This window comes from Lemur catta, chromosome 14, assembly GCF_020740605.2.
Source record: "Lemur catta isolate mLemCat1 chromosome 14, mLemCat1.pri, whole genome shotgun sequence".
NCBI lineage: Eukaryota > Metazoa > Chordata > Mammalia > Primates > Lemuridae > Lemur > Lemur catta.
In genome coordinates, this window is record NC_059141.1 from 51245933 (window position 1) to 51270599 (window position 24667).

Consider the following 24667-nt stretch of genomic DNA (forward strand, 5'->3'; position numbering starts at 1 on the left):
AACCAACTGGACTGGGGGAGTAGTGAGCCCACGCGGAGTCAGTGCAACCTGCCCCTCATGGAATGCGGTAGAGACAGCCGCTCTCTTCTGTAGCTGGGTCTCGGGGGCAAATGGAGAGTGGCTGACAGGCACCCCCTGGGAGCAGCCTCGGAAGGAGAAGCACAGAAGCAGGCAGAGGAACGAAGTGGACACTCAGGAAGAAGCAGAGACAAGAGAAGTCCTGCCTGGGTCTCTTCCCTTGACACCCCCGGTCCTGTCCCTCTCTGTGCCAGGAAGCTCATTTTTATCCTGATAACTGATTGTCTACCTTTGTCTTGCTTAAACTCTAGCACGTTTCTGTTATTTGCTGATAACAGAGTCTTGATGAACGAGAATGCTACCAACCAGGGCCCCTGCCCCTCTTCTTATCACTGATCACTAGTTCCTTCACAACCCCGGCTCCCACCATTGTTTTAAGATGGAGAGAAATTCAGATGCTTGATAATGATAAATGACATGTCATTTGCCGCTGGGGGAAACCACTGGCAGTTCCCCTTTCTGTAGCACGTGGACTCCAACCCGGGAGGGTCCAGGAGCCGCACTGACAATAGCAGCTAATAACACATCTCGTGGTCCAGGCCTCCTTCTGGGCCGTGCGTGTACACACACACACACACACACACACACACACACACACACACACACACACACGTACACACCTTGATGGCTTCCTTTATCTCATAAATGTCAAAGAGGACTGGGGTCTTCATCAGAGCCAAGATTGTCTTCTCAAAATTTCCTGACAGTTCAGATTTCAGATCTTTGATCAAATCCTGATTGGAGAGTCAAACAAACAAAAACAGGCCTAGTTTGAGAATGCACGGAAGGTGACTAACAAGAACAATTTCCCGGATCTGAGGACCAGCAGCACCTGCATCACCTGCGGGCCTGGGAGCAACGCCTGACCTCGGGCCCCAGCCCAGACCTCCCACATCAGAGCCTGCATTTTAACACGACACGCAGGGGATGCTTGGCACATTCAACTTTAAGAAGCACTGGGCTAGCACACTACTAACCTATCCGATACTTATCCAATTTTTATCTTAAGAATCAAAACCCCAAAAGTTCAGAATACACCCCCTTTGTACTTGTTCAGTACCTAAAGCTTTTTCCTTAAAGGCTCTTCCATCAGCGGAAGCTCCTACGGTGCTCACGCAGAGGGCACGGGAGGGAGACTGAGGGCCAGGTGGGGATGGAGGGAGGGGACGACATGGCCACAACCTCAGCGAGCCATGGCAGAGCTGGGCTGGAACCCAGACGTCTGGAGCCTCTCCCAAACCTGGGTACCCTATGGCTCTGGGGTTTCTCCCTCGGGGCATCCTTCGCCTCTAAAAGATGCCACCAGGTGGTGGCCACTGGTAGCAGGAAAGGCCCTTGTGCACCTTACTATCCATCCAGGAGATCCAGGCCACCTGGCCCCATGGGAAAGCAGGGTGAGCAGGGCTGTGCTTGAGCCAATGACATGCCTTGCTATCCCCCCACACCCCCAACTCACCTTGCCATAAGCCGTCTTGAAGGACAGGAGGATCTGCTGCCGCTGCTTGTTGGAGCGGCTCCCCAGGCAGTCGATGATGGCCTGCTCATCTGTCCCTGGGGGAGAGTGGGCAGGACAGGGCTGGGCTCACAGGGTGCTCTGCAGCTGGGGACTCTCCTGGCATCCCAACTACATCCCCACGGCCACCTCTGCTTCCATCACACAGGGACCAGGCCTGCCACACTGCCCACCCCACGTCCCCCCGCCCCGCCGCAACAGAAACTGCCTGGGAATCAGTGGGGTAGGATTTCAGCCACCGGGGTCTCTCACCAAAGCCTTTCATGGCCTTCCGCAGGACCTCGGCATCTCGCAAGGGGTCAAAGCCAGAAGCATCTGTGATGGTGCCTCGCTTTCCAAACTACTTGGACAAACAGTCACAGGTGAGATGACTTGGTCGCTCTCCCCAGGTGCGAGGCTGCTCCAACCCCAGGCTCTGGGAACGGCCCTTGCTCTAAGCTGAGGTACCCGAAGGGGCCCGCCATCAGGGCCCAGAGGACTCTACATCCAATCTGCCCACCTTGACTGCCGTCTGGCCTTGTGTCTGGTACTGAAGCTTCCGTCTGGCTCCCAGAGATGGGAGCCCACCTACAGCTGAGTCCTGATGCTGAAAGTCTGCCCTACGCCCAGGCCCTCCAGGGCTGGGGCCCAGATTCCTGACGAGGGGTCGGCCTTGGGGGCAGGAGCCATGGTCTCCCCATGACTCCTCACCACCACGGCACATGTGAGCACACGTCAGGGCCAGGCTAGCGCACGTACCCTCTCCAGGTGGACTCAGGTATCCAGCCTCCACGGTGGTAACCCAGCAGCCTGACTACCTCTGACCAGCACCGCTTCCCTGGCACTGTTCCCCGACTACCACCTGCCCGGCTTCCTCCACACTCCAGTGGCTGCACAAACCTGCAAACCTGAACTTTCCAGGCTAAACTGCCTACCAGTGGCCTGGCGTCCTGGTGGCTAGCACAAACCGGTTATAACACAGTGCCAGGGATAAGCTCAGAGAAAACATAAGGGAGGGAGGATGGAGAGGGGGAGTGTGTGGTGGTGGAGGGAGGAGCAAAGGGGACCCTCTTGTCTAAAAATAGTTGTCAAGCACATACCACTAGCCATGTAACCATGACAATGAATTCTAGGCTCTGCAAACATGAACTGTTCTCCAAAATGAGCCAAGATCAACCCTGGAGGAACTGCCAACAATCTTTCCCATCCAAAGGGGATTTTAAGTTTCCTCCAAAGCCTGTCTGGGAGGGCACATCCCGGGGACTGAGGACTACGAGCTGCTGGGCTTGGGACCGGGGGCCTGGGCAGTAACTAACAAGGAGGAGGAGAGTGCCCACCAGGATGCCTGACCCAGTGCATAGTGGAACGTCTAACCAAACCCAGAGAAACAGGGAAGCTCCCTTAGGCCTTGGGGAGTACACCCAGGTGAGAAAGTGACACTCTTGCTAAAACAAGAAAGTGTAGCTGGAGGCCTGAGCCTTCCCCCATCCTCCCACCTATTGGGCCACATGTCTCCAGGATTTGGGGTCCAGACCTGAACCGAGGGTGGCACTGGGCTGGACTCACCTGGGCTGGGGGCACAGCGGGGGTGACGGTCCCGGATCCTGCGTATCCTGGGTAGCTTGGCACCGGCTGCTGCTGCCCAGGGGGTGGCACTGGTGGCTGCCCAGGGTAGGTCATTGGTGGCTGTCCAGGGTAGGCCCCTGGGGGCTGCTGTCCGGGGGGCGGCATCGGCTGGCCTGGCACAGGGGCCCCTGGGTAGGGCGGATATGAGGGCATCCCAGCGGGTGGGTTTCCTCCAGGGGGTGGGTACATCCCATATGGAGGAACAGGCTGCTGGGCGGAGGGGGGCTGCCCGAATCCCCCAGGGGGCACTGGCGGGTAACCGCCCCCAGGGGCCCCAGGGTACAGGTTGGGCATGTTGGCTCCTCCGAATGTCCCAGACATGTTGGCCGCCTGAAAGTACACAAAGCAGAGCCTAAGACCAATGGGCCCAGTGGGGCCCAGCCACACTCTGTCCATCTGCCTTTCCCTGACCTGAGCCCTGCATGGCCCCCAGAAGCCTCACTCAGAACTCACCCCCCCCCCCCCCGGACCCCAGCATAGCACCCAGTGCCTGTGGCAGGCCCTGCCAAGGCCAAGCTCTTTTCATAGCTCAGCAGATTCAGTCTCACAGCATCTCCACTTGTGAATACCAAGTAGCATTATACCCATTTCACAGATGACAAAATGGGTTCAGAGAGGTGAAGTCACTTGCTGAAAGCTACATAGCCAATGAACAGTGCAGCTGGAGTCTTGACTTAGATCTCTCTGGATCCAAACCTGAGATCCTCAACCTCTTCTGCAGGGGAGATGGCCTTCCCTCTCCAAATGGCTGCCCCTCTTATCCCAGACCACCTGGGTGAAGGTAAGAGCTCCCAGCCCAAGAAGGTATGGGGCCCCGTCTGCAGGCTTGGGGGCGGCCCCATCACAACAGCCTGCTAGCCACAGACCCCTCTGGCCGGCGTGGCTCAGGTGGATTCACCCAGAATAAAAGCCTAAATTCTTACCATGGATGGCCTCCCACACCCTGTGAGAGCTGGACCCCAGACCTGTCTCTCACCTGGCCCCTCCCTCTCCACTTCAGCCACAGCAGCCTCCTGCCAGCCCCCTGGCACCTTGGGGGCTGGGCTCCCTAGACATCCATAGAGCACATCCCTCCCTGCTGCAGATGTCTGCTCAAATCTCCCTTCTCTGCAAGGCCCACCTTGACCCCCCCCAACTTAAAATCGTTACCCCACATTCCCCCCCCTTCCAACCCCTCTACCCTACTCGCCTTGTTCCCACAGCGCCCACACTTCTAGTAACGCCCACAGTGGACTTAGGTTACTGCCTATCTCTTCTCAGGGGATGATAAACCTACCAGGGCTGAGATTTTTGTTTGCTTATTCACATATCCTTAGTGCCTAGAACTGGGCCTGGCACACATTAGGGCATGTGTTGGTTGCACTGTTTCTACGAAGCACACGTTTGTTTTCACATGGCAAAATATATCATTTTTAAAAGCAAAACAGCAAATAAAAGTAGCATGTCTTCCCAAGCTACCTGCTGTACGCCCACCCAGGCCCGATTGGAAGAGTCCACCATATGTACGAGTACATACACACGGGCATATGGACACTCGTACACGGCACACACAGGCACAAACACGCATGCACACATCCTTCCCGCCCTCTCGGCCCTGTGCTGAGCTCACAACAGGTGCGCAATGAATGCTCCATGAAGGCACCACACCCTACCCAACCCTGCAAAGCTGAAGGGACCTGGGAGACTGTCCTGTCCAATGCATTCCCCTCCCCCTCACTTTACAGACAGGAAGAATGAGACCCACAGAGTGACAGTGAGCAGGTGGCAGAACCCTGGTGAAAATCCCCGTGTTCTGAGATGCTGCTCCTCACACTCCACGCCACAGTGAACACACACACAGACAACTCTGAGCCCCAGGAAGCCAGCTGCCCCATCCTTCTGGCCACACAGGTGTGCCCAGAGGCAGCCTCGGCAGGAGGGCTGGACTCACCATTCCCGAGAGGTAGTCCTGGTTGAACTGCCCCGCGTAGTTGCCCACGTTATCCAGCCCGATGGGGGGCATGCTGGGTGGAGGGTAGCCAGGACCTCCCCAGGCACCGCCACCTGAAAGCAACACCAAGCCTTAAGCCCCGTCCGTTCCCCGCCAGGTGGGGAAGGCAGAGAAGAGAACTCCTAGGTGGTCAGGAGAGGCGGCCAGGCAGAGCCTCGGGACAGCACTACAGGCCACACGGAAACACGGGGGCAGAAAGAGGAAGAGGAGAGGAAGCCTTCCCCTCTTTCCAGGATGAAAGGCCTCTGTAAGGTATTAAGGAGATAAGGATTTCCCAGGCAGACTGTGCCTTCCCAAGCTCATCATCACGGGGCAGGAGGACAGACACAGGACAAGTGTTGTGGGACACCACACAGAGCCCCTGACAGTGGCAAGCGCAGGGAGCTCTGAGGATTCACGCGTGATGCAAAGGTATTGAGGGGGTCCTCCCAGTCTGGCCGTTTGCTACAAGTGTGTAAAAAGCAGGGAGGAGCAGGATGAAAGGCTGAAGGGAGACAGGGCTGGGTCATGGAAAACACAGACACCAGCCCACAAGGGACAGGGGGAAACTGGTGAAAAGCTGGGCTCTGAAACCAGCAGGACGGGTGCGTGCCCTGGGGCCAGGCCCTCCCCTGCTCCAGGTTCATTTCCCCAGCTGGCAAATGGGATAATGATTAGCGTGTGCTTCAAACTGCTGTGATGAGGACAGAGTCAAACTGTGCAGGGCTCAGCTCGGTGCCCAACAGGTGCTCATACGTGACCTGTCACCGAGACCAGTAGCAGGGCAGCCAGCCTGGGAGATGCATCCCTGTCCACACAGCCTCAAATTGGCTCCTGAGCTCCAGGACTCTGGGAACCCGGGGCAGACCTTCCCTAATCCCTGTCTCCTCCCTCTCTTGCTGCCCGGGGGCCGCTCAGCTGTGCTGGCGAAGGTGGCAGTGGTGGGATTTCTACTGGAGAGAGGGGACAAAGGCCAGTGCCGGCACACTGGGGGTGGGCTTGTCCAGAGGGAGACATGCCCCTGACATGCCCTGGGACAGTGGCTGGGCCACCTACCTGGCTGGACATGTTCTTTACCTGTGAAGTGAGAGGGAGGGTCTGAATGACCTGCCGGCCCTGGGTCCTCAGACTGGAGGAAACGGATGATGCCTGGGGCTGCCCTGGGGTGGCGGCAGCGGCACAGGCACCCTCAGAAAACCAGCCTGGGAATGGCCCTGTCTCCCCTGGTCCCAGGGGCCCCCAAGTTCCCTTTGCTACCATGGAGGCAGAATCTCAGGAAAACTAGGAGGGGCCTGGGTGGGAGAAGACGCTGTCTAAGCGTGGAGAGAAGTGCTGCAGCTGGGGCCGGGTCCTGCCCGCCTGACCACGTGGTGCAGCCTCACCCCATCACCCAGCTCCCAGCAGCCACAGCGACTGACATTTGACCCCTGCATCCCCCTCCACTTCCTCCCTCAGCAGGGGTTACCCCGCTGCTGCAAAATCATGCACCTTGAGAACAAGTGACAAGGGGCAATTGTTGCCCAGCAGTGCTTTGAAGGACATGATGCCAGAGGCTTCTTTACCTGGCTATGTCACCAGCATCCAGGACAGCCCAGGGAGGGAGGGAGAGACCCTCAAAGCCATTTTGCAAAGAAGAAAAGAGTCTCAGAAGTGAAGGCATGTGCCCGCTGTTATCAGCAAGGCAGGAGACCCAGTTCCCACCTGGTCTGGGGCCCTCCAGAGCCTGTTTCAAACCCAGGCCTCCCAGGCCCCAGCAGTGGGGGTGCTGTTCTCCAGCCCTGCCCCAGGCAGTGGTCCCTGTGGTCCCCCGCTGGGCTGGGCTGGGCTGCAGGGGAGGCTGGGGAGCGAGGAAAGAGCAATTCTCCCCCTCTCCACTCCTGCCAGCACAGAGGGGGCGTCCACCCCAGCCCCACCCAGACCTCCTTACCTGGTGGAGCTGGCGGGTAGCCCCCTGGTGGCGGGGGATAGCCTGGGTAGCTCATGGTCAGATCTGGAAGGGAAGAGGGAAGCATACTCAGGCCCTGCCTGGGAGCCCACAGCAGGCTTGCCTGCGCAGCTTCCCAAGAGAACAGCAACAACCACAACCGGAACCCCGCAGGAGGGGAAGCTGCAGCAGGCCCGGCTCACGGCAGCCCAGTCTGCCCTCTCCTGCCAGGGCCTCTAGCTAGAGAGAGCGTGCCACCCGACTTCTGTGCCAGGCCCACATCGCAGCCCTACCCACGGCTGCAGGAGGATTCGCCACCCATGAGCCTGTGGGTTTCCTTGAAAACCCCTCTCACCCAAGCTTCATGCCGCCTCTGGGGACAACACAGTGCGTGTGGACCTGTTCTCCAACCTCAGAGCCAAGGCACGCGCTGCCTTATTCTCAGGGCTCCACGTCTGTCTGTATTTATCTTCCTGTGTCCTTATCGCCACCCATCCAGCAACAGGGGAAGCCAGAGGCCCCTGTGTCCAGGGGCCCAACCTATAGACCCAAGCAGTCCACAGACACCCCCATCTTGGATCTGACCTAAGCCACACTTTCCATTCCCCAACCTCTGGTTCACCCCGCAAGGGGACCTGCTAAGGTTTGGAATCATTGTTCCTAGAAGCAAGAAGTGCCCTCAGGAGGCTCATCTGACGCAGGGTCAGAATCAGGGCAGATGAGGCGGCACCACCCTGTTTCTGAGAGAAAGCAGCTGACGCTAACAGTGAGCAAGCGACTTGCAGATCGGTCAGTAAGGGAAGGAGAGAAGCAGGGAACCCAGGACTCTTGCCTGCTGGTGCCAGGTAGAACACCTGCTCTCACAAAGTCCCCTGTACACTGATCCCTCTGCAGTGTCCCGTGCCAATTAAACTGCTCAGGAGGGACAGAGATCCACGGTGACACCAGCCATGCAAAGACTGTCACGCAACCTGCCCACTCTTGCTAATAGCAGCTGTTGCTGCAGTTTGCAGAGGCACCGAATGGCAGGTGAGGGCGTGGGAGGAAACCTGTAGGGTCCCTCAACAATCCCACCTGCTGGCCTGGGGTGAGCTGCTGCTCCTTACACACTGGGTCTCAAACTGCAATGTGCATCAGAATCAGGAGGGAATGTTAAAAGCACATTGCTGGGCTCCACCTCCAAGAGTTTCTGAGTCAGTAGAACCAGAATCTGCATTTTGAACAAGTTCCCAGGTGACGTTACTGGTCTGGGGTCCCCACTTTGACAACCATTGCTCTGGGCACTGTATCCACCTGTAAGATTCCAGTTGCATTCATATCCACCCTGAAGAAGTGGGCATGTTGTTTTTAAGGAAGCTGAAGGACTTTCTTAAGGTGTCACTGGTCCCCACGGGTGGGCCTGGTTCTCAGCCCTATGGGGTCATTTGTTTTGGTCAGTAGGTCCAGAGGTGACTGTAGGCAAAACAACGAGCCTAGTGGCCTTGGAGTAAGCTGGAATCAGCTACCTGTGGCGTGGACCAAAGACCCTTCCCCTTGCACAGCTTTTGGTCTTTCTGAAGCCCTAGGCAAGTGGTGGTTGAGGTCCCCAGCGGTACTGCCTTTGGACAGGGTATGACTCACCTCCCTGCTGCTGGGTGGGCCCTCAGCACAAAGCCCTTTCCGGCCTGCCCACAGCCCAACCCTTCTGCCCAGCTTCTGCCAGACCCTCAGACGTCACTGGTGAGGAAGGAGCCCGGGGAAAGTGAATGATGGGTGGGCCAGGACCCTTCAGATAGGAGGAACTGCCCCACAAGAGAGCAGGGTGAGCTGAACTGTGTCTCTGATACCTTCCCCTCTGGAGATGCCACTGTAGCCACCACAGAACCACTCTCCACTGCTCATCTTCTCCCAGAGGAATGAGGCCAAAGGCCCCATCCACAGCCAGGCAAGAGGGGAAAAAAAATGGAAGAATAAAAGCTGGACACCAGTCTGTTCCTTAAACCAAATAAATTTCAGCCAGGCCAAAGGTTTAAATGTGAGAAGTAGCCAGCCCCAAGCCCAAAAGACATAAAGTAAAATTTATGCATGATAAGAAACAAATAAGGAAAACAATATAAAGAGAAATGACAAACTTAGGAAGTTTTACAATAAGAAAAAGACCAGTAACTACTAGAGAAACTGTCAAATGACATGCAGTTACAGAAAAAAAACTAAAGATGTTCACCTTCACTAATGTGCCAAAAGAAACACCACTTGAAAATAGAGATGTCAACATTAAAAATGACAAACGTTTTGACCCAGTAACTCTATTTCTAGAAATTTGTTTCCCAAACTCACACCTGTGAAATGACAGACGCTTTTGCGGCATTATCTGTAACAACAACAAACCCCTAAACATCCACCAACGAGGCTGGTTAAATACATCACAACAGATCCCCACAGTGGAGGCTCCGTAGCTACTCTCAGAATTAGCCCCTCTCTATATATGGAGCTAGGAAATGACCATGATTATTAATCAAGGTACACTGCTGTGTGTGTACTAAGCTAATTAGAAAACCCAGAAACAGGTCTCTGGCCTTTCGCCTCTGGCGGGAAGGGCGGCTCGTGGCCCGGGTAGGGGTTGCCCTTGTTGGCCGTGCGGTAACAAGCTTGCGCTTTGCGTGCCCAGCTGATCCACCGCCACTTTGTAGCGGGTTTCGGGCGGACCCTGCCTGCGGACGCAAGAGCCCCCCTCAGGCCCACCTTGGCTCGAGAGTTTGTCTCCAGCGTCTGCGGAGGTGCGGCGGCCTCAGTTCTAACTAAGCACAGGTATGTCCCTGACCTTGAGTGAAATGAAACGACCCAGGCCCAGAGCACATGGCCAATGGCGGCCGGGGTGTTGCCAGGCGGGTGTTTGGTGCAGAGGCTGGAATCCGGCTTGCCCTTAGCAGAAAGGAAATTCCCATATACGGGCTTACCAAGCAAAACAGCTGCTTCTGATGGGTTTTTCGGACTTATTAAAGAAACTGCTGAGATCCATGAGGTATTGACCAGAGAGCAGTGCAAGAAATAGCAGCGAGCCCTGTTTAAAAAAAAATCCCCCGTCGCCCTTTCCTGTGCCCTTTTAAAGTTGACGCAGTGCTTTAAGAGGCTAACACAGAAGGATAAAGTAACTCTCCATAAAACCCAGAGAAGAGATTTTTAAAACTCCTCTTTGGATCCTGTCTGGAGTCACAGCTGAACTAAAAAAAAAAAAAAAAAAAAAAAAAAAAAAAAACAACTCCAGAAACATACAAAGCGGTTCATTATGTATACACATGCATGGACCATCCCTGGAATGATACACAAGGAACTGGGTAATACTGGTTGTCTCTGCAAGAGAATGAGACATCCTGTTTATAGACGTACACTTTACATTTCTGCCACGTGCATGTGCTGCCTATTTAAAAACCAACTTTCAAAACGCCCAATTCAGGCGGGGATTTCCGAGCTCACTTGAGGCCGCTGCCTCCTGCCCCTCCGAGTGGTGGCTGCTCTTCCAAGACTAAAACAAGGCACACAGGGTCCATTCAGCTCGAGGCGGCCTCACCCAGGCCTGGAGGGTCTGCAGGCTGGCCTCCTGCACACAGGGTGATGATGGTCTCACTCCTGCGGCAGCTTTTAGGGAGTTCCCTGGCAAGAGTCAAAATCTGCCTCCTGGCACCGAGCTCTGCCCTGGAGGGCCCCACGGGGCAGGTGGAATCCTTCCCCCCCCAACACCCCTCCAGTCCTCCCCTCCTCTGAAAGGAGCCTCATTTCTGCCCACCATTTCCCACATGAAACAGCTCCAAGCCTGCTCCCCACTCTCCTCTCTCTCTCAGCTCTTTTCGGAACCAAAGGCCCCAGGTATGGTCCGAAGAGCACAGGGCAGGACTGTCACCTCCTTCCTCCCACGGACACAGCTCCCTACCTGCCTAGATTGGCACTGGTGGGTTTTCTGGATGTGGGAAACCTTCTATAGGTTCCTGTTAAATTTCTCCCTTGGGTTCTACCTGCCAAGATCTGCGATTCTGACCGACGTCAAACACCTTTGCACTCTCTCGGGTTTGTTTCATGTCCACAGACCCGTGTGGTAAGTGTGCCATTTGTGTTCTTCCAAGCAGCCAGTACAAAAGGGCCAATGACGGACACTCCTGCACTGTCACACTGACAACTCCCCGGCTCGACATCAGGCACAAAGTGCCACTGTAAGTACAGGCATTCCACCAGCTGTCCCCCACCTAAATGCCACAACCCAGTGCACATTTCCCCAGCAGATTCAAGTGAGGGTCCTAACACATCCACCAGACCAAGAGCCCTGAAGCTTATCTGCCTAATTAGCCCCAGAAGAAAAGTAAACACAGCCCAGTACTGGGCACGACCTTCCAGTGGACGCAGCTCCCAGCGCCTGCCTCTCTCCTCCCCAATGATCCATGCTCTAGGAGGCTGCAGGGCCAGCACGCAACTCCCGGACGCACAGAACCTTCTCCCTTTTGCCACCTGTCCAGTCTTCTGGTAACTTCGGCTTCTGAGTTTTCTCAAAAGGAGCCACCACCAGGGATTGTCCCTGGAGAGAGCAAGGCACCCTGGGGCCACCATATCCAGGCTTGTCAGCACTTCTAGAAACCTCACCTTCCCCTCCCAACCCTGCCCAGCCCCAACTCTCCATGACAGAAGGGAACACAGTGAGTTATAGTCCAGCAGATCTGCTTTCTCTCTGGCATCCATGAGCACCACACCTTCCACCCTGACCAGTGCCGTTCTTCTACCTCTTTCACAAAGAAAAAAGGTGCAAGGGGTGAGGGCATGCTTAACATAGCTGGTGCACGCTGACAGGCCAGGGCATGTCCCCGGTTCTATGCCCACTTCCAATCATGGCACTCTGACACAGGGACTCTGGAGAGGGCCTCCTTAGGATTGCTGCAATTCTTAGAAACCTGCCTCTGGGGAACTTCTGGCCTCCGGTCCTGCCTCTTGGGGCACGCTGCAGCGTAAATACCACCTTCCTTCCTCAGTGGGACCACCTGCCTGCAGCTGTGCACTGACTTCATCCAGCTGTGGCCCTCTCCAGCTAACTCGGTGCTTCTGTAAAACAGTCACCTGTTGGGCCTGTTAAAACCCAGATGGCTGGGCCCCAGCCCCAATATCTGAATCAGCGGGTCTGGGGCAGGGCCCGAGAAGCTGCATTTCCAACACACTTCCAGGTGATGTGGATACTGCGTGGCCACGGGCCACACTTGGTGCAGCACTGCTTCATCACCATGAGGATCACCTGGAGAGATGATCAAGGAGAGAGTCACCTTGGCCCCTGTGACTGTGGGCCCTTCACCCTGGGATAGGCCCAAGAATCAGAAATGTAAACAGGCACACACACTGCAGCCTCAGCCCAGTAAGTCTGATGTAACTGATTTCTGTGGCCCACACTCTAAGAAACCCTCTTTCCTCTAAGGAACTTGGACACTGTCTAGCTTGCCTGATCTCGCATTCCTCTTCCCCGCTGTAGGCTCTGAATACAGGCAGCAGACCTAGGCAGCCCAGCAGAAGTGCATAGGGAGTGTTGAGAGAATAGAGCAGCTACCTGGGGGCTTCTCAGGGACTGCAGAAGGGCCTGTTCCCTACAGCTGTGTATGTGTCCAAAAGCACACCATTCAATTTCAAGGGCACTAGCGGGAGCCCCCTAACACAGGAATCTAGAAATGCTGTGCTAGGTAGCAGGCAAAACTACCCGGAACAAGAAGGGCCTCACTCCACCCACCCAGCCATCCCCCTCCCACCGTGGGAAGCCTTGCCCTTTCCCCTCCCAACAGTGGGAGGTGGAGGTACAGGCTCTGGTCAGCAGCAAGGCCGGGCCACACGCACCTTCCTGCATCTGCCAGCATCCTGCCTGAGCTCCAGGACATGGAAGGGGAGGGGGCGGCACTGCCATGCCTGGCACTCAGGTACAGAACTGTCCTCCCCAGAGGGCAGCACAGGGCTCACGTGGGGACAGAGCCTGCACTGGGCTAATGCTGAGAAGCAGGTAAGGCCCAGAAGCATCATCCCTGGCCAGAAACCACACAGCAGGAGACCTCCTGCCCCTCCGCGCCCAGCAGCAAACCAAGCTGGCCTGGACTAGAGCGGATGCTTTTGTGGGATGCTCCTCCACTGGCTTTCCCCAACCTGGTGGCTCAAATATTTATTTGTGTACTAGTTTTTTAACACTAAATCCTTAATCTGTTTTTATGCAAACTATAAATATGTAGTTGGTACGTTCTGAACATGGTCCCCAAAGTTCATGTGTTGGAAACAATCCTCAGTGCAACTGTGTTGAGAGATGAGACCTTAAAGAGATGATTAGATCATGAGGGCTCTGCCCTAACAGACAGATTATTGTCTTTATCAAGGAAGTGGGTTTCTTTAAAAGTGAGTTTAGCGCTCTCTCTCTCTTACCCACGTGATGTTTTCTGCAATGTTATGACGCAGCAAGAAAACCTTACCAGATCGAGCCCCTCAATATTCCCAGCCTCCAGAACTTCTACTGCTTATAAATCACCCAGTCTGTGCTATTCTGTGACAGCAGCACAAAATGAACTAAGACAACAGTTTAACCATGCGGCTCTGAAAATCCCTGCCAATACATTTTTTTAAAATAAAAAGAAAAGAAGACAAGCCGTGGAATGGGAAAAAATATTTGCAAAAGACACATCTCATAAAGGGGCTGTTATCCAAAATATACAAAGAACTCTTCAAACTCAACAAGAAAACAAACCATATTATTTTAAAAATAGGCAAAAGACCTGAACAGACATTACCAAAGAGCATATGCAAGGCAAATAAGCATATGAAAATATGTTCAACATGTCAATCAGGAATTGCAAATTAAAATGATATACCACTACACATCTATTAGAACAGCCAAAATCCAAAACACTGATAAAACCAAATGCTGGTGAGGATATGGAGCAACAAGAACTCTCATTCATTGCTGGTGGGAAGGTAAAATGGTACAGCCACTGTGGAAGACACTTTGGCAGTTTCTTACAAAACTAAACATAATTTTACCAATAATCTAGCAATCACGCTCTTGGCATTTACCCAAATGAGTTGAAAACTTATGCCCACACACAAAAACCTGCAGGTGAATGTCCACAGTAGTTTTATTAATAATGGCCAAAACTTGGAAGCAACCAAGACGTCCTTCAATAGGTTAATGATAACTATGGTACGCTCAGACAATTCAGTGCTAAAAAGAAATGAGCTATCTAGCCATGAAAAAACACAGATAAATGCATATTAAATGCAAAGTGCTAAGTGAAAGAAGCCAATCTGAAAAGGCTACCCACTGGCTAATTCCAACTACATAATATTCTGGAAAAGGCAAAACTGTGGAGACAGTAGAAAGATCAGGGGTTGTTAGTGGATGTTGACGGGGGACACTGTGCCCGTGCAGGGGCAGGTCGGGGGAGGGTGGTGAAGACTTGGAGCACAGGGGGTTTCAAGGGCAGCGGAACTATTCTGTACAGCACGACAATGGTGGACACGTCATTATACATTAGTCAAAACCCAGAGAAAGTGCTGTAAGACCGAGAGTGCACCCTACTGTAAACAACTGACCGTGGGTGGTACTGACGTGTCAGTGTTGGTTCTGACGGTGACAACGCACCACTGACAGGGGTGCAGCGGGGGGAGGCTGTGCATGTGCAGGGGCAGGACGTGCATGGGAACTCTCGTTTCTCAATTTTGCTGTGAACCTAAAACTACGCTAAAAAGTAAATTTTATTTTAAAAATAAATACATGGAATACAAGCACACTGTAGGGATATTCAAACAAAATAGAAAGGCATGAGGTGAAAAGCAAAAGTCACTCTTCCCTCTGTCGTCCTCTGTAAAGGTCACCACTGAGCAGTTTCTAATGTACAGTTCAAGGCACACACACAAACACACAAACAGAAATGTGTATGTGTATATATGTTATATAAAAGTATACATATATGAATGTGCTTATGTATATTTAGTTTACATATGCTCATATATATGTGTGTCATTTTTAAAAACAGGAAAGAGATTTATTTGCACGTCTGCAAACTTTCTTCACTCTAGTACTAAGCTAGATTCGGGTGTAACGGTCCCTGTGATATTGTGACATAGTAAGAAATACATTATTTGGCAGTCTTGTGGGACTGAGCCCTTTAACCTGCAGGGTCTGCATTAACCCCAGGTAGGGTCAGAATCGAGCTGAGCTGTAGGACACCCAGCTGGTGTCAGACTACTGGTCAGTGTGGGCAACACCCCCCACACACCTGGTCACAGGAGTGGAGTACTGCGAGTGCTATGAGCACGTAAGGAAAAGCAGTTTTGTTTGGGGTTTTCTCCCTTTCAGTCCACATGTCTGCCTGGTGCACCTCCTGGCGCAGTGTGGGGAGATGAGGAGTCAGCCGGCCCTGGGAGCGGCTGGCCATTCCTCCCCAGGCCACTGAGCAGGAGACAGGGAGGCAACAGCCCAGAGCAAGGTGCAGATGGGGGCCTGGAGCCCGAAATGCAAGACAGAAGGTCCTAGGCAAGACAGAAATGTCTATTTAATTAAGGGAGCCCAGTTCCAAGAATCTCACCCGGAAAAGGATCTTAACCAGTGACCTGGGGCCCAGCCTCCCCTCCCGGACCAAGCTTGTCCCGTGGGCGAGATGAGGGCATCCCCTCTCACAGCTCTTCCTTCCCCTGGGGTCTTAGGACTTCTGAAGTAGACCTCTTTCAGCCTTCACCCCAAATCCCAGACTTACAGACTCACAAACTTCCACACTGGAAGGATCTCGGAGATTATCTAGTTTCCAACCCCCTCAGTTTTGTAGCTAAAATACCCCCGGGACAAGGCTTGCTCAACTCACAAACATGCAAGGGAGGGTCCCTGGCAGACCGTGGCCCGCTGGCAGCTGATGCAGTGCCTGCCTTCCTGACCTCGCCAAGCTGATCGCAAACCTGTGACCCCTTCAGCTCAAGCCTGGCTGGCTTGTTTGGTGGCCCCTCTGCTCCTGCCCCTGGTGACCTACACTAAGACCCAAGGGCAGAAGGAGACAGTGCAGTAAATGTGCTTTGAATTGGGGTCTGTCAAGGACATTCCTCATGGCTGGAAGGTTCTAGAAACCCTCAGTGCCTTGGTTCACACCACTCCACTCCCTCATAGCTATGGGGGAGGAGGGAAGGCAGACAGAGCCCAAGCTCTGCCCCACACACCCGTGCAAAGGCAGCTGTGGGAGCCGGCCCGGTACACCATGCACGGAACAGAGGCTGTGGAATTCCAAGGAGCGAACCACAAATTAATAATGATTGACAGTTTTTACAACTTTTTATTATGGAGACTATATTCAAAACACAATGTTACAATAAATAGTTATCCCTCAGCTTCAACAATTACCACCTCAAGGCCAATCTTCAGCCATCCAGACCTGACCCCCTCCCCCGCATTATTGTGAAGCAAATCCCAGGCATTGCATATTATTTCAACCGTAATTGTTCATATCACTAAATGCTAGGAACTTTAAAAATAAATACATTTATATGCTCCTCAACTTATAATGGGGTTACACCCTGATAAACCCATTGGAAGTTAAGAATATCGTTAAGTCAGGCCGGACGCGGTGGCTCACGCCTATAATCCTAGCACTCTGGGAGGCCGAGGCGGGTGGATCGCTCGAGGTCAGGAGTTCGAGACCAGCATGAGCAAGAGTGAGACCCCCGTCTCTACTAAAAATAGAAATAAATTATCTGGCCAACTAAAAATATATATAGAAAAAATTAGCCAGGCATGGTGGCGCATGCCTGTAGTCCCAGCTACTCGGGAGGCTGAGGCAGGAGGATTGCTTGAGCCCAGGAGTTTGAGGTTGCTGTGAGCTAGGCTGACGCCACGGCACTCACTCTAGCCCGGGCAACAGAGTGAGACTCTGTCTCAAAAAAAAAAAAGAATATCGTTAAGTCAAAAATGCATTTAATGCTGGCAACACAGCAGTCTCAGACTTCCTGTGGTTCAAGTTAATGATTTTTCAACTTTACGATGGCACAAAAGTGAAACATGTTCAGTAGAAACCACAACCCCAACGTAAAGTTGAAAACCATACAATTGTGGGGACCATCTGTGTGTGTGTGTGTGCGTGTATGTATATAACTACAGTATAGCTGGAACTCTAAGTTAAGATTAGATTTCTACGCCAGCAGAGGACTCAGCACTGATTCATCTCAGGAGAAGCGGGAGCCTGGATGCTTGAGGGGCACCTGTCAATCAATATATGAGGGCCAGAGAACCCGCCTCCCCAGGACCTCTCCAGTCCCTGGACCAGCGAGCGCCTACTGAGTGGCGATGCTCCCAGTCATCTGTGAATGTCATAGAATGGATGGAGGTCCCGGGCCTGGCCTCTAGTCAGTAGCTGAGCGAGCCTGGCCACATCATTTAATATCCCTCAACTTCAATTTTCTCCTTTATAGTCTCTCTTTCACTTGCTCCTAAGATCACTTAATTATCAAACAGGAGGTATATGGCCCACAGGGCAAGGAACAGCATGATAAACACTTATAAATTCAAGGCTCTTAGCGAGGACATTAAGCTCCCCAATATACATTTTTGCATATTGACTTTCCGTAGAGCAGGACACACCTGGCATGTGACAGTCCACGCTGATGGCAGCCAAACAGCTATAGGTTCCTAGAGCACACATGATCCAAACATTTCCTCCAGGCATCAAGTCCTCTTAGCGAGGACATTAAGCTCCCCAATATACATTTTTGCATATTGACTTTCCGTAGAGCAGGACACACCTGGCATGTGACAGTCCACGCTGATGGCAGCCAAACAGCTATAGGTTCCTAGAGCACACATGATCCAAACATTTCCTCCAGGCATCAAGTCCATCCATTTTCACTATAAACCTGCTTACTTCTGAGCTCCTACCACCCACGTCCCCCAGAGTCTTGCTCAGATCTAACCAGGAGCCCACCCCCAGCTCAGTCTCGCCGAGCAGAAGCAGGCAGCGCGGGGCACAGCTCAGTGCTTCCTGAACTGTATTCTCTGACACCAACTTCATATCTTGCAAGTTGTGAAGTTAGCCGGCATATAGTTTAAAAAGAGAGAAAGAGATATTAGTTGTCCAAAAAGTTTAGAAAATGCTGACTACTATAATTATGGACTATAACTACTACATCCCCTTCCAGGAAACTACCAATTCTCAATAGCATAATAAAAGCTCTGAGAAGTCCTGTAACAAAGAAGCCTGCTTAACTTTATCCTCAAATTCCCCAAACCGGCTGGGAGCGGTGGCTCATGCCTATAATCTCAGCACTTTGGGAAGCTGACGTGGGGGGATCACTTGAGGCCAGGAGCTCAAGACCAGCCTGTGCAACATAGAGACTATGTCTCTACCGAAAAAAAAAAAAAGTTAGCTGGACATGGTAGCACATGCCTATAGGAGGCTGAGGCAGGAGCGTCATTTGAGCCCCAGAGCTCAAGGTTATAGTGAGCTATGATCATACCACTGTACTCCAAACTGCGTGACAGAGTGAGACCCTGTATCTTAAAAAAACAAAAGTCCCCAAACATTAGGCCATAATAACGGTTACCATTTATTGAATACTTACTACGTACCAGGCACTATGTTAAATGCTTCACATGGAATTTAACTTTACAGCAAGCCTATGAGACAAATACTAAAATTATCGTCTTCATATTAGAAATGAAGAGACTGAGGTATGGACAGGTTACGTAACTTGCCCAAGGTTATATTTAGTAAATGGCAGAGCCAAGACCTAAACCCAGGCAGTCTGGCTCTAGACCCCAAGACTTTTACTGCTACACTATACTGCCTCACTGAGCACACTGGACCCAGGAACTCATATTTCAAGGATTGAGCTTTAGAAACACTGGTGTGATAGAGTAGAATGGAATTAGGAATTAGGACATCTGGTTTCTACGTCCAGTTTTCACTGTGCGATCCCGGGTACTTCATTAAAGGCAGTGTAGAATGGTGGGAAGAACATGGACTCTGAAGCTAGACTGCTCAGGTTCAAATCTTAATTCTGCTTCCTATTAGCTGTGTGACCTCAGACAGGTTACTTAACCTTTCTGTGCCTCAGTTTTCCATATCTGTAAAATGCGGATAGGGACAATTTAATATCAAGTTTGTTCTCATGACGTTATTTAACATCTTATTGTACCAGTTTACCCAATATTAAATAGAAAACAGGATTCGAGGGTCCCAGAAGACCATGGGCCATTTGGTAATACCCAGGATGAGAACCGTAGGGGTGGAGGGGGAGGGCGTGGAGTCGGGGAGAAACATGAAGTGGGAAGGTCAGGACAGCGTGAAGGGCAGAGGATGGGAGGAGTGGAGTCCATGCGGACTGGCTGTGTTGGATTTTCCAACCTCCTGATGCAGAAGCCCCAACAGGAAATGGGCAATGTTTTCTTTCCATCCCCCCACACGCCTGGGTCTGGGGACCTGCTCCAGGCTCCAGGAGTAAGGGGGGCAGCAGAGGCAAGAGACTGCTGGTAGGGTGAGGCCACGGGTGTGGGAGGCACCCCTGAAAGGCCTCCTGGAGAGGACACCTGCCAAGGAGGAGGGACCTGCAGAAGCAGGGCCGCGGCCTGCGTGAGCTCCAACCCCGAGGGCACCCACAGCCTGTCCTCAGAACTTTCCCTCTGGCTCGGGCACTGACAAACCACCTTCTCTAGTCCCACCTGCCTTTCCATACCAGCCCTTGAAGCTGAGCAGGGGAGAGTGAGTTAGGAGGAGCTCACTTTCTACAAAAAGCATGCCAAGAGCACGCGGAGCCCACGCAAGGGCTCTCTGTCAAACCCCACAGCGGGGTTCTTGGCAAGCCTGGGCCATTCCTTCCTCTCCTCCCTCTCTGTGGCAGAGCTCCCCTTTGAGGACTGCCCACAGCAAACAGGCTCCCGGAAGAGCCAACACCTGTCATTTAACATCTGGGTGCAATGCCAAGCCCAATCCTGGATTTGCGAGGAGCAGAAAGTGGACAACAGAGGAAGAAGGCACACACAGATATGCTATTACTATCTGGCTGGCATCCAGGCCAGAATGTGAGGGGCACTCAGGTCTCGGTCCTAGTAGATGCCACAAGATTCTTGTAACAGACACAGTGGCAGTGACCAAAAAAAAAAAGTCCTACACCCAAGTCCTGACTCCAAGGTATGGTCAGGACCTGCTATAGATTGAAGGTTTGTGCCCCCCCAAAATTCATTTGTTAAAATCTTAACCCCCAATGTGATGGCATTTGGAGGGGGGGACCTCTGAAAGGGGACTAGGTCATGAGAGCAGAGCCCTCATGAGTGGAATTAGTGTCCTTATATTTAATAAAAGAAACCCCTGAGAGCCTCCCCACCCTCTCCACCATGCGAGGAGGGAGAAGGTACCCGCTGTGAACCAAAAAGCAGGCCCTCATCAGACACTGAATCTGCTGGCACCTTGACCTTGGGCTTCCAGCCTCCAGAACTGTGAGCGATAAATTTCGTTATCTACAAGTCTCCCAGTCTATGATGATTTGCTACAGCAACCTGAACAGATTAAGACAGAACCTAAGGAAACACACTCACCTCCAAAAAGGGAAACTGCAGGTTGTTTTGTAAGTGTGGTTCAGGCCAGGGGGAGAGACAGGTCTGTGTCTTTGCTTCACCACTTCCGCGCAGGGGAAGCTTTTCCCAGTTACAACACCTGGGCAGAGGGGCTTCTCCCAGGACCAGCCTAGCAGGGGCCAGCAGAACAGTGGGAGTGGGCTGAGGCCCATCCAGCACAAGTCCAGGGCGCCTGAGCCTCTAGCTGTCAGCACTCTCCAGTCCTTGCAAAGTCTGACCCAGTTTCTTCCAGATCAGCTCAGCCCACAGGGATGCTCCACACTCCAAGCCCTGCAGCAGTGACTGTCTGCACAAATGCAACTCCTCAAACAGCTGGAAGAGAACATGGGGAACTCCTCCTCTAACTCCCCCACAGCTGGGTGGGGAAAGGGGAAGCTGAGGGCCCATCCCAGAACACGCAGCCTGAGCCTCCGGACACTGGCTTTCACCACACCTCACACTGATTCTCGGCAGGCCCTGCTACCGCCCCCACTACTCTCTCTCCTACGCTATGGGCCCGTTCCCCCCTCTCTTCATGGCCCACACTGCCCAATCAAGAGCCACAAAAATCACAGGACAGTCACGAGAGACTTCTCAGTTCTGCTGGATGAGTATTACCCACAGCTCACACAGCTCTCACGCCATCTTCTAACGCTGCTGCTGGGCCACTGGAGTGATACACAGGGTGTGGAGTCCAGTGACAATGATTCAATTTTAGCTCTACCACTTGTTAGCTGTGTGACCTGGGCATACTGCTTGACCTCTCTGAGCCTTTCTCCTCACCTGTACAATGGGGGAAAATACATCCATCTTACTACACGCTGTGAGGATTTGATACACTGATATACATACAGAAAGCTATCCAACACATAGTTAAGTACTCAGTTAACTTTACCTTGTTCCTAAGAAGCGTTTGCCTGGGAGCCAGGATCTGGGTCCTAATTCCACCACTTGCTGTGTGATGCTCCCTGGGCAACTTAACCTCTCTGAACCTCCATGCCATCTGCCTCACCTACCTCGGATTACTGTGAGGACTGAATGTGGTAAGAACAAGAACAAGCTTTGTAAAGTATGGGACAGTTATCTTCACTCTGTGACCAACTCAACTAGTGTTGGTCTCTCCCAAGGGGCCAGTGAGGACAGGCTCTGACATCAGGAGAGGGGAAAACTGTCAAAGATCCTGGGCACACACCAAACTTGTCCCATGTCAAGTACCCACCCACCAGGTGGCCAGCCCACATAGTGACAGGAGTGCCTACCCAACCGTTAGGGTCACAGGGGGCTTCAGGACAATGTTGGTAAGGGGAAGAGATAGATGGGAGGGGTGTTCAAAGCCTGAGACTAAGCCACCAGGGAACTAAGTTTCCTTGACTAGGCCCTTCACAGATATTCCCGACAGTTCACACCCGGATCTCCCTGGAACCTGTGAATATGTTACTTTACATGGCAAAAGGGACTGTCTGGATGGGATGAAGGTTACCAACCATGAGACGGGGAGACCACCCTATACTATCCACGTGGGCCCAAGCCAATTACAAGGGTCCTGAAAGGCAGAGATCCTTTCCTGGCTGGGTTAAGGAGGAAAAGGAAGGGCAGGAGAGATTCCAAGCAGGAGAGGGATTCCACCCATGGAGGAAGGGGCCATGAGCCAAGGAGCACAGACAGGCGCCAGAAGCTAGAAAAGGCAAGGAAATAGATTCTCCTCCAGAGCTCTGGAAGACAGAGCTGCTAACACCTTGATTTTAGCACCAGGAGACCCATGAGACCCATCAGACTGTGGATAAAGTCATGTGATTCCAGGTCTGTTCCTTTCTGCCAAAAAAAATAAAGTCGTGGTAAAATGGTGCAGCACTGCGGAGAACAATATGGCAGTTCCTCAGAAAATTAAACACACAACTCCCTCTGGGTAGGCAGGTTGGGTGTCCCTTATCTGAAATGCTTGGGACCAGAAGTGTTTCAGGTTTCAGATTTTTCAGATTTTGGAACATCTGCACCTTACTTACCATTGAGCACCCTGCATCTGAAAATTGTAAATGTTTCAATGAGCATTTCCTTTGAGTGTCACGTCAGCGCTCAAAAAGTTTCAGATTTTGGAGCATATCATATTTTGCATTTGGGCTGCTCAACCTGTATACCCAAAGGAAATGAAAGCAGGGACTCAGACAGACACTCGTACACCCATATTCTTAGCAGCATTACTCACAGTCGAAACAAACAACCCAGTGTCCATCAATGGATGAATGGATGCACAAAGTGTGGGGGACACACAATAGACTATAGATACACAATAAACACATGCTACAACATGGAGGAATCTTAGAAACATTATGCTAAATGAAATAAGCCAGTCACAAAAGGACAAATATTATATGATTCCACTTATGTGAAGTATCTAGGGTGATTAAATTCGTGGAGACAGAAACTAAAATGTTGCTGCCAGGAGCCGGGGGAAGAGGGACTAGGGAGCTCATGCTAAACAGGTACAGAGAGTTTGGGAAGATGCAAAGATTCTGGACATGGACGGTGGTGACCATGCCACAAGAATGTGAATGTACTTAATGCCACTGAACCACACACCTAAAAATGGTTAAAATAATGAATTTTATGCTATGCATATTTTACCTCCCAAAAAACTACTGGGGTTTTAAGCCACATGTTTGTAGCAATTTGTTACAGCAGCAACAGAAAACTAATATACTATATATACTGGGGTGGGGGGGGGGACGACGGGGAGGTGATGGGTACAAAATCTCAGTTAGACAGTTGGACAGGAGGAATATGTTTTTTCTTTGAGTTCTGTTGTACAGTGTGGTGAATAGAGTTAGTAATAGATTATTGTACATTTCAAAACTTCCAAGAGAGCATATTTCAAATTTTCTTATCAAAAAATGTTAAGTATTTGAGGAGATGGAGATGTTAACTAGCTTGATTTAATTATTCCACATTGTACTGATAAATTATAGTATCACTTTGTACCCCATACATTTATACAATTCTAAATTGTCAATTTACAATAAAAAATAAATAAATAACTAATATATCCCATGACCATTCTTTCTCTCTTCCCTCCAGACCCTTCCACGGTGATCTCTGTAAAGGCCTCTAATCTCCGTGAACAAGTCTACCTAACTGTAGCAAGGTTTCTTTGACCAGGGAAGCATTAAATCACCAAGACCACAAAAAATCCATTATTCTAACAATGACAGGAGGAACCAGGTGCCTGCCTCCCCTGCATGTGTTACAATAAGAGCTCCATAAAGGCTTGCTCATGCCTATTAACAGTCAACATGAGTCACCATGGTGAGACCCGGGCTCTCAGGTGAGTTCTGTGAGGCCAGGCAAGACACGCCCAGCCAGCAATGCAGAGCTGAGGAGGAAAAGGTCTGCAGGCTGATTTGCAAGGGCAGGGCAGTCACACCCATCTGCCAGGACCCCGCACCTGGGGCGCCAGAGGTCACCCAGCCCCTTAGAGATGACTCAGTTCCATCCCAGCCCACCTCACTCCATTTCACAAATGGGGAAACTGACAACCAGAAGGGTAGAAGTGGCAGGCCAAGGTGACCCAGCAAGACCCCAAGAAGGCTGGCCCAGAACCTCCTGCCCTCCTGTTCTCAGACTTACTTCTCCAAGAAGTTTCTCTTTGTTCCTTGTATCCCAGGGCTCTGCAGCCAGTGGGAGCTCAAGCATAGCTTTCAGCCTGAGGCAAAGGCAGGTGAAGTGAGAACACCAATGCTGAGGAGAGATGAATTTTGCAGTTTGGGGGAATGACAGCCTTCCAGGAAAAACATGATGGGAGAAGAGATGTTATGAAATCCTGCCCCCTCCTATTCGCCCCACCCAGGGACTCTAATCAGCTTTAAATATTAACTAGCTTTTTACTGTCTTTATCCTCATATAAACAGACAGCAAAGGATTGCAGAACATCTGACAAAGGTCTCCAAGAAGAGACCTTCTTCAAAACAGAAGAAAAGGAACTGGGGAAACAATGCACAGAAGTAGAGGGCAAAATATAAT

The 24667-nt window shown here is 51.8% G+C and overlaps 1 protein-coding gene and 1 non-coding gene across 8 annotated transcripts in view; one reads left to right on the forward strand and one right to left on the reverse strand.

Annotated features, from left to right (window-relative positions):
* Positions 1-24667, reverse strand: part of ANXA11 (annexin A11) — a 47761-nt gene that overhangs the window by 10698 nt on the left and 12396 nt on the right. For 5 of the 7 annotated variants that reach the window (XM_045569090.1, XM_045569088.1, XM_045569085.1 and 2 more), the window contains exons 2-7: positions 7093-7155; positions 5127-5239; positions 3137-3526; positions 1844-1931; positions 1535-1629; positions 699-812 (exon numbers count right to left, since the gene is read on the reverse strand). In XM_045569090.1, the coding sequence (XP_045425046.1) occupies positions 699-812; positions 1535-1629; positions 1844-1931; positions 3137-3526; positions 5127-5239; positions 7093-7147 (855 nt within the window). In that variant the 5' untranslated portion in view covers positions 7148-7155. Of the gene's footprint in view, positions 1-698; positions 813-1534; positions 1630-1843; positions 1932-3136; positions 3527-5126; positions 5240-7092; positions 7156-20635; positions 20654-24274; positions 24294-24667 lie in introns of those variants that run through there. The other 2 variants (XM_045569084.1, XM_045569086.1) reach the window with 2 other exon arrangements.
* On the forward strand, positions 10164-10286 carry LOC123650509. The gene has a single exon (XR_006739377.1). It is a non-coding gene; the product is annotated as a small nucleolar RNA SNORA26 (small nucleolar RNA).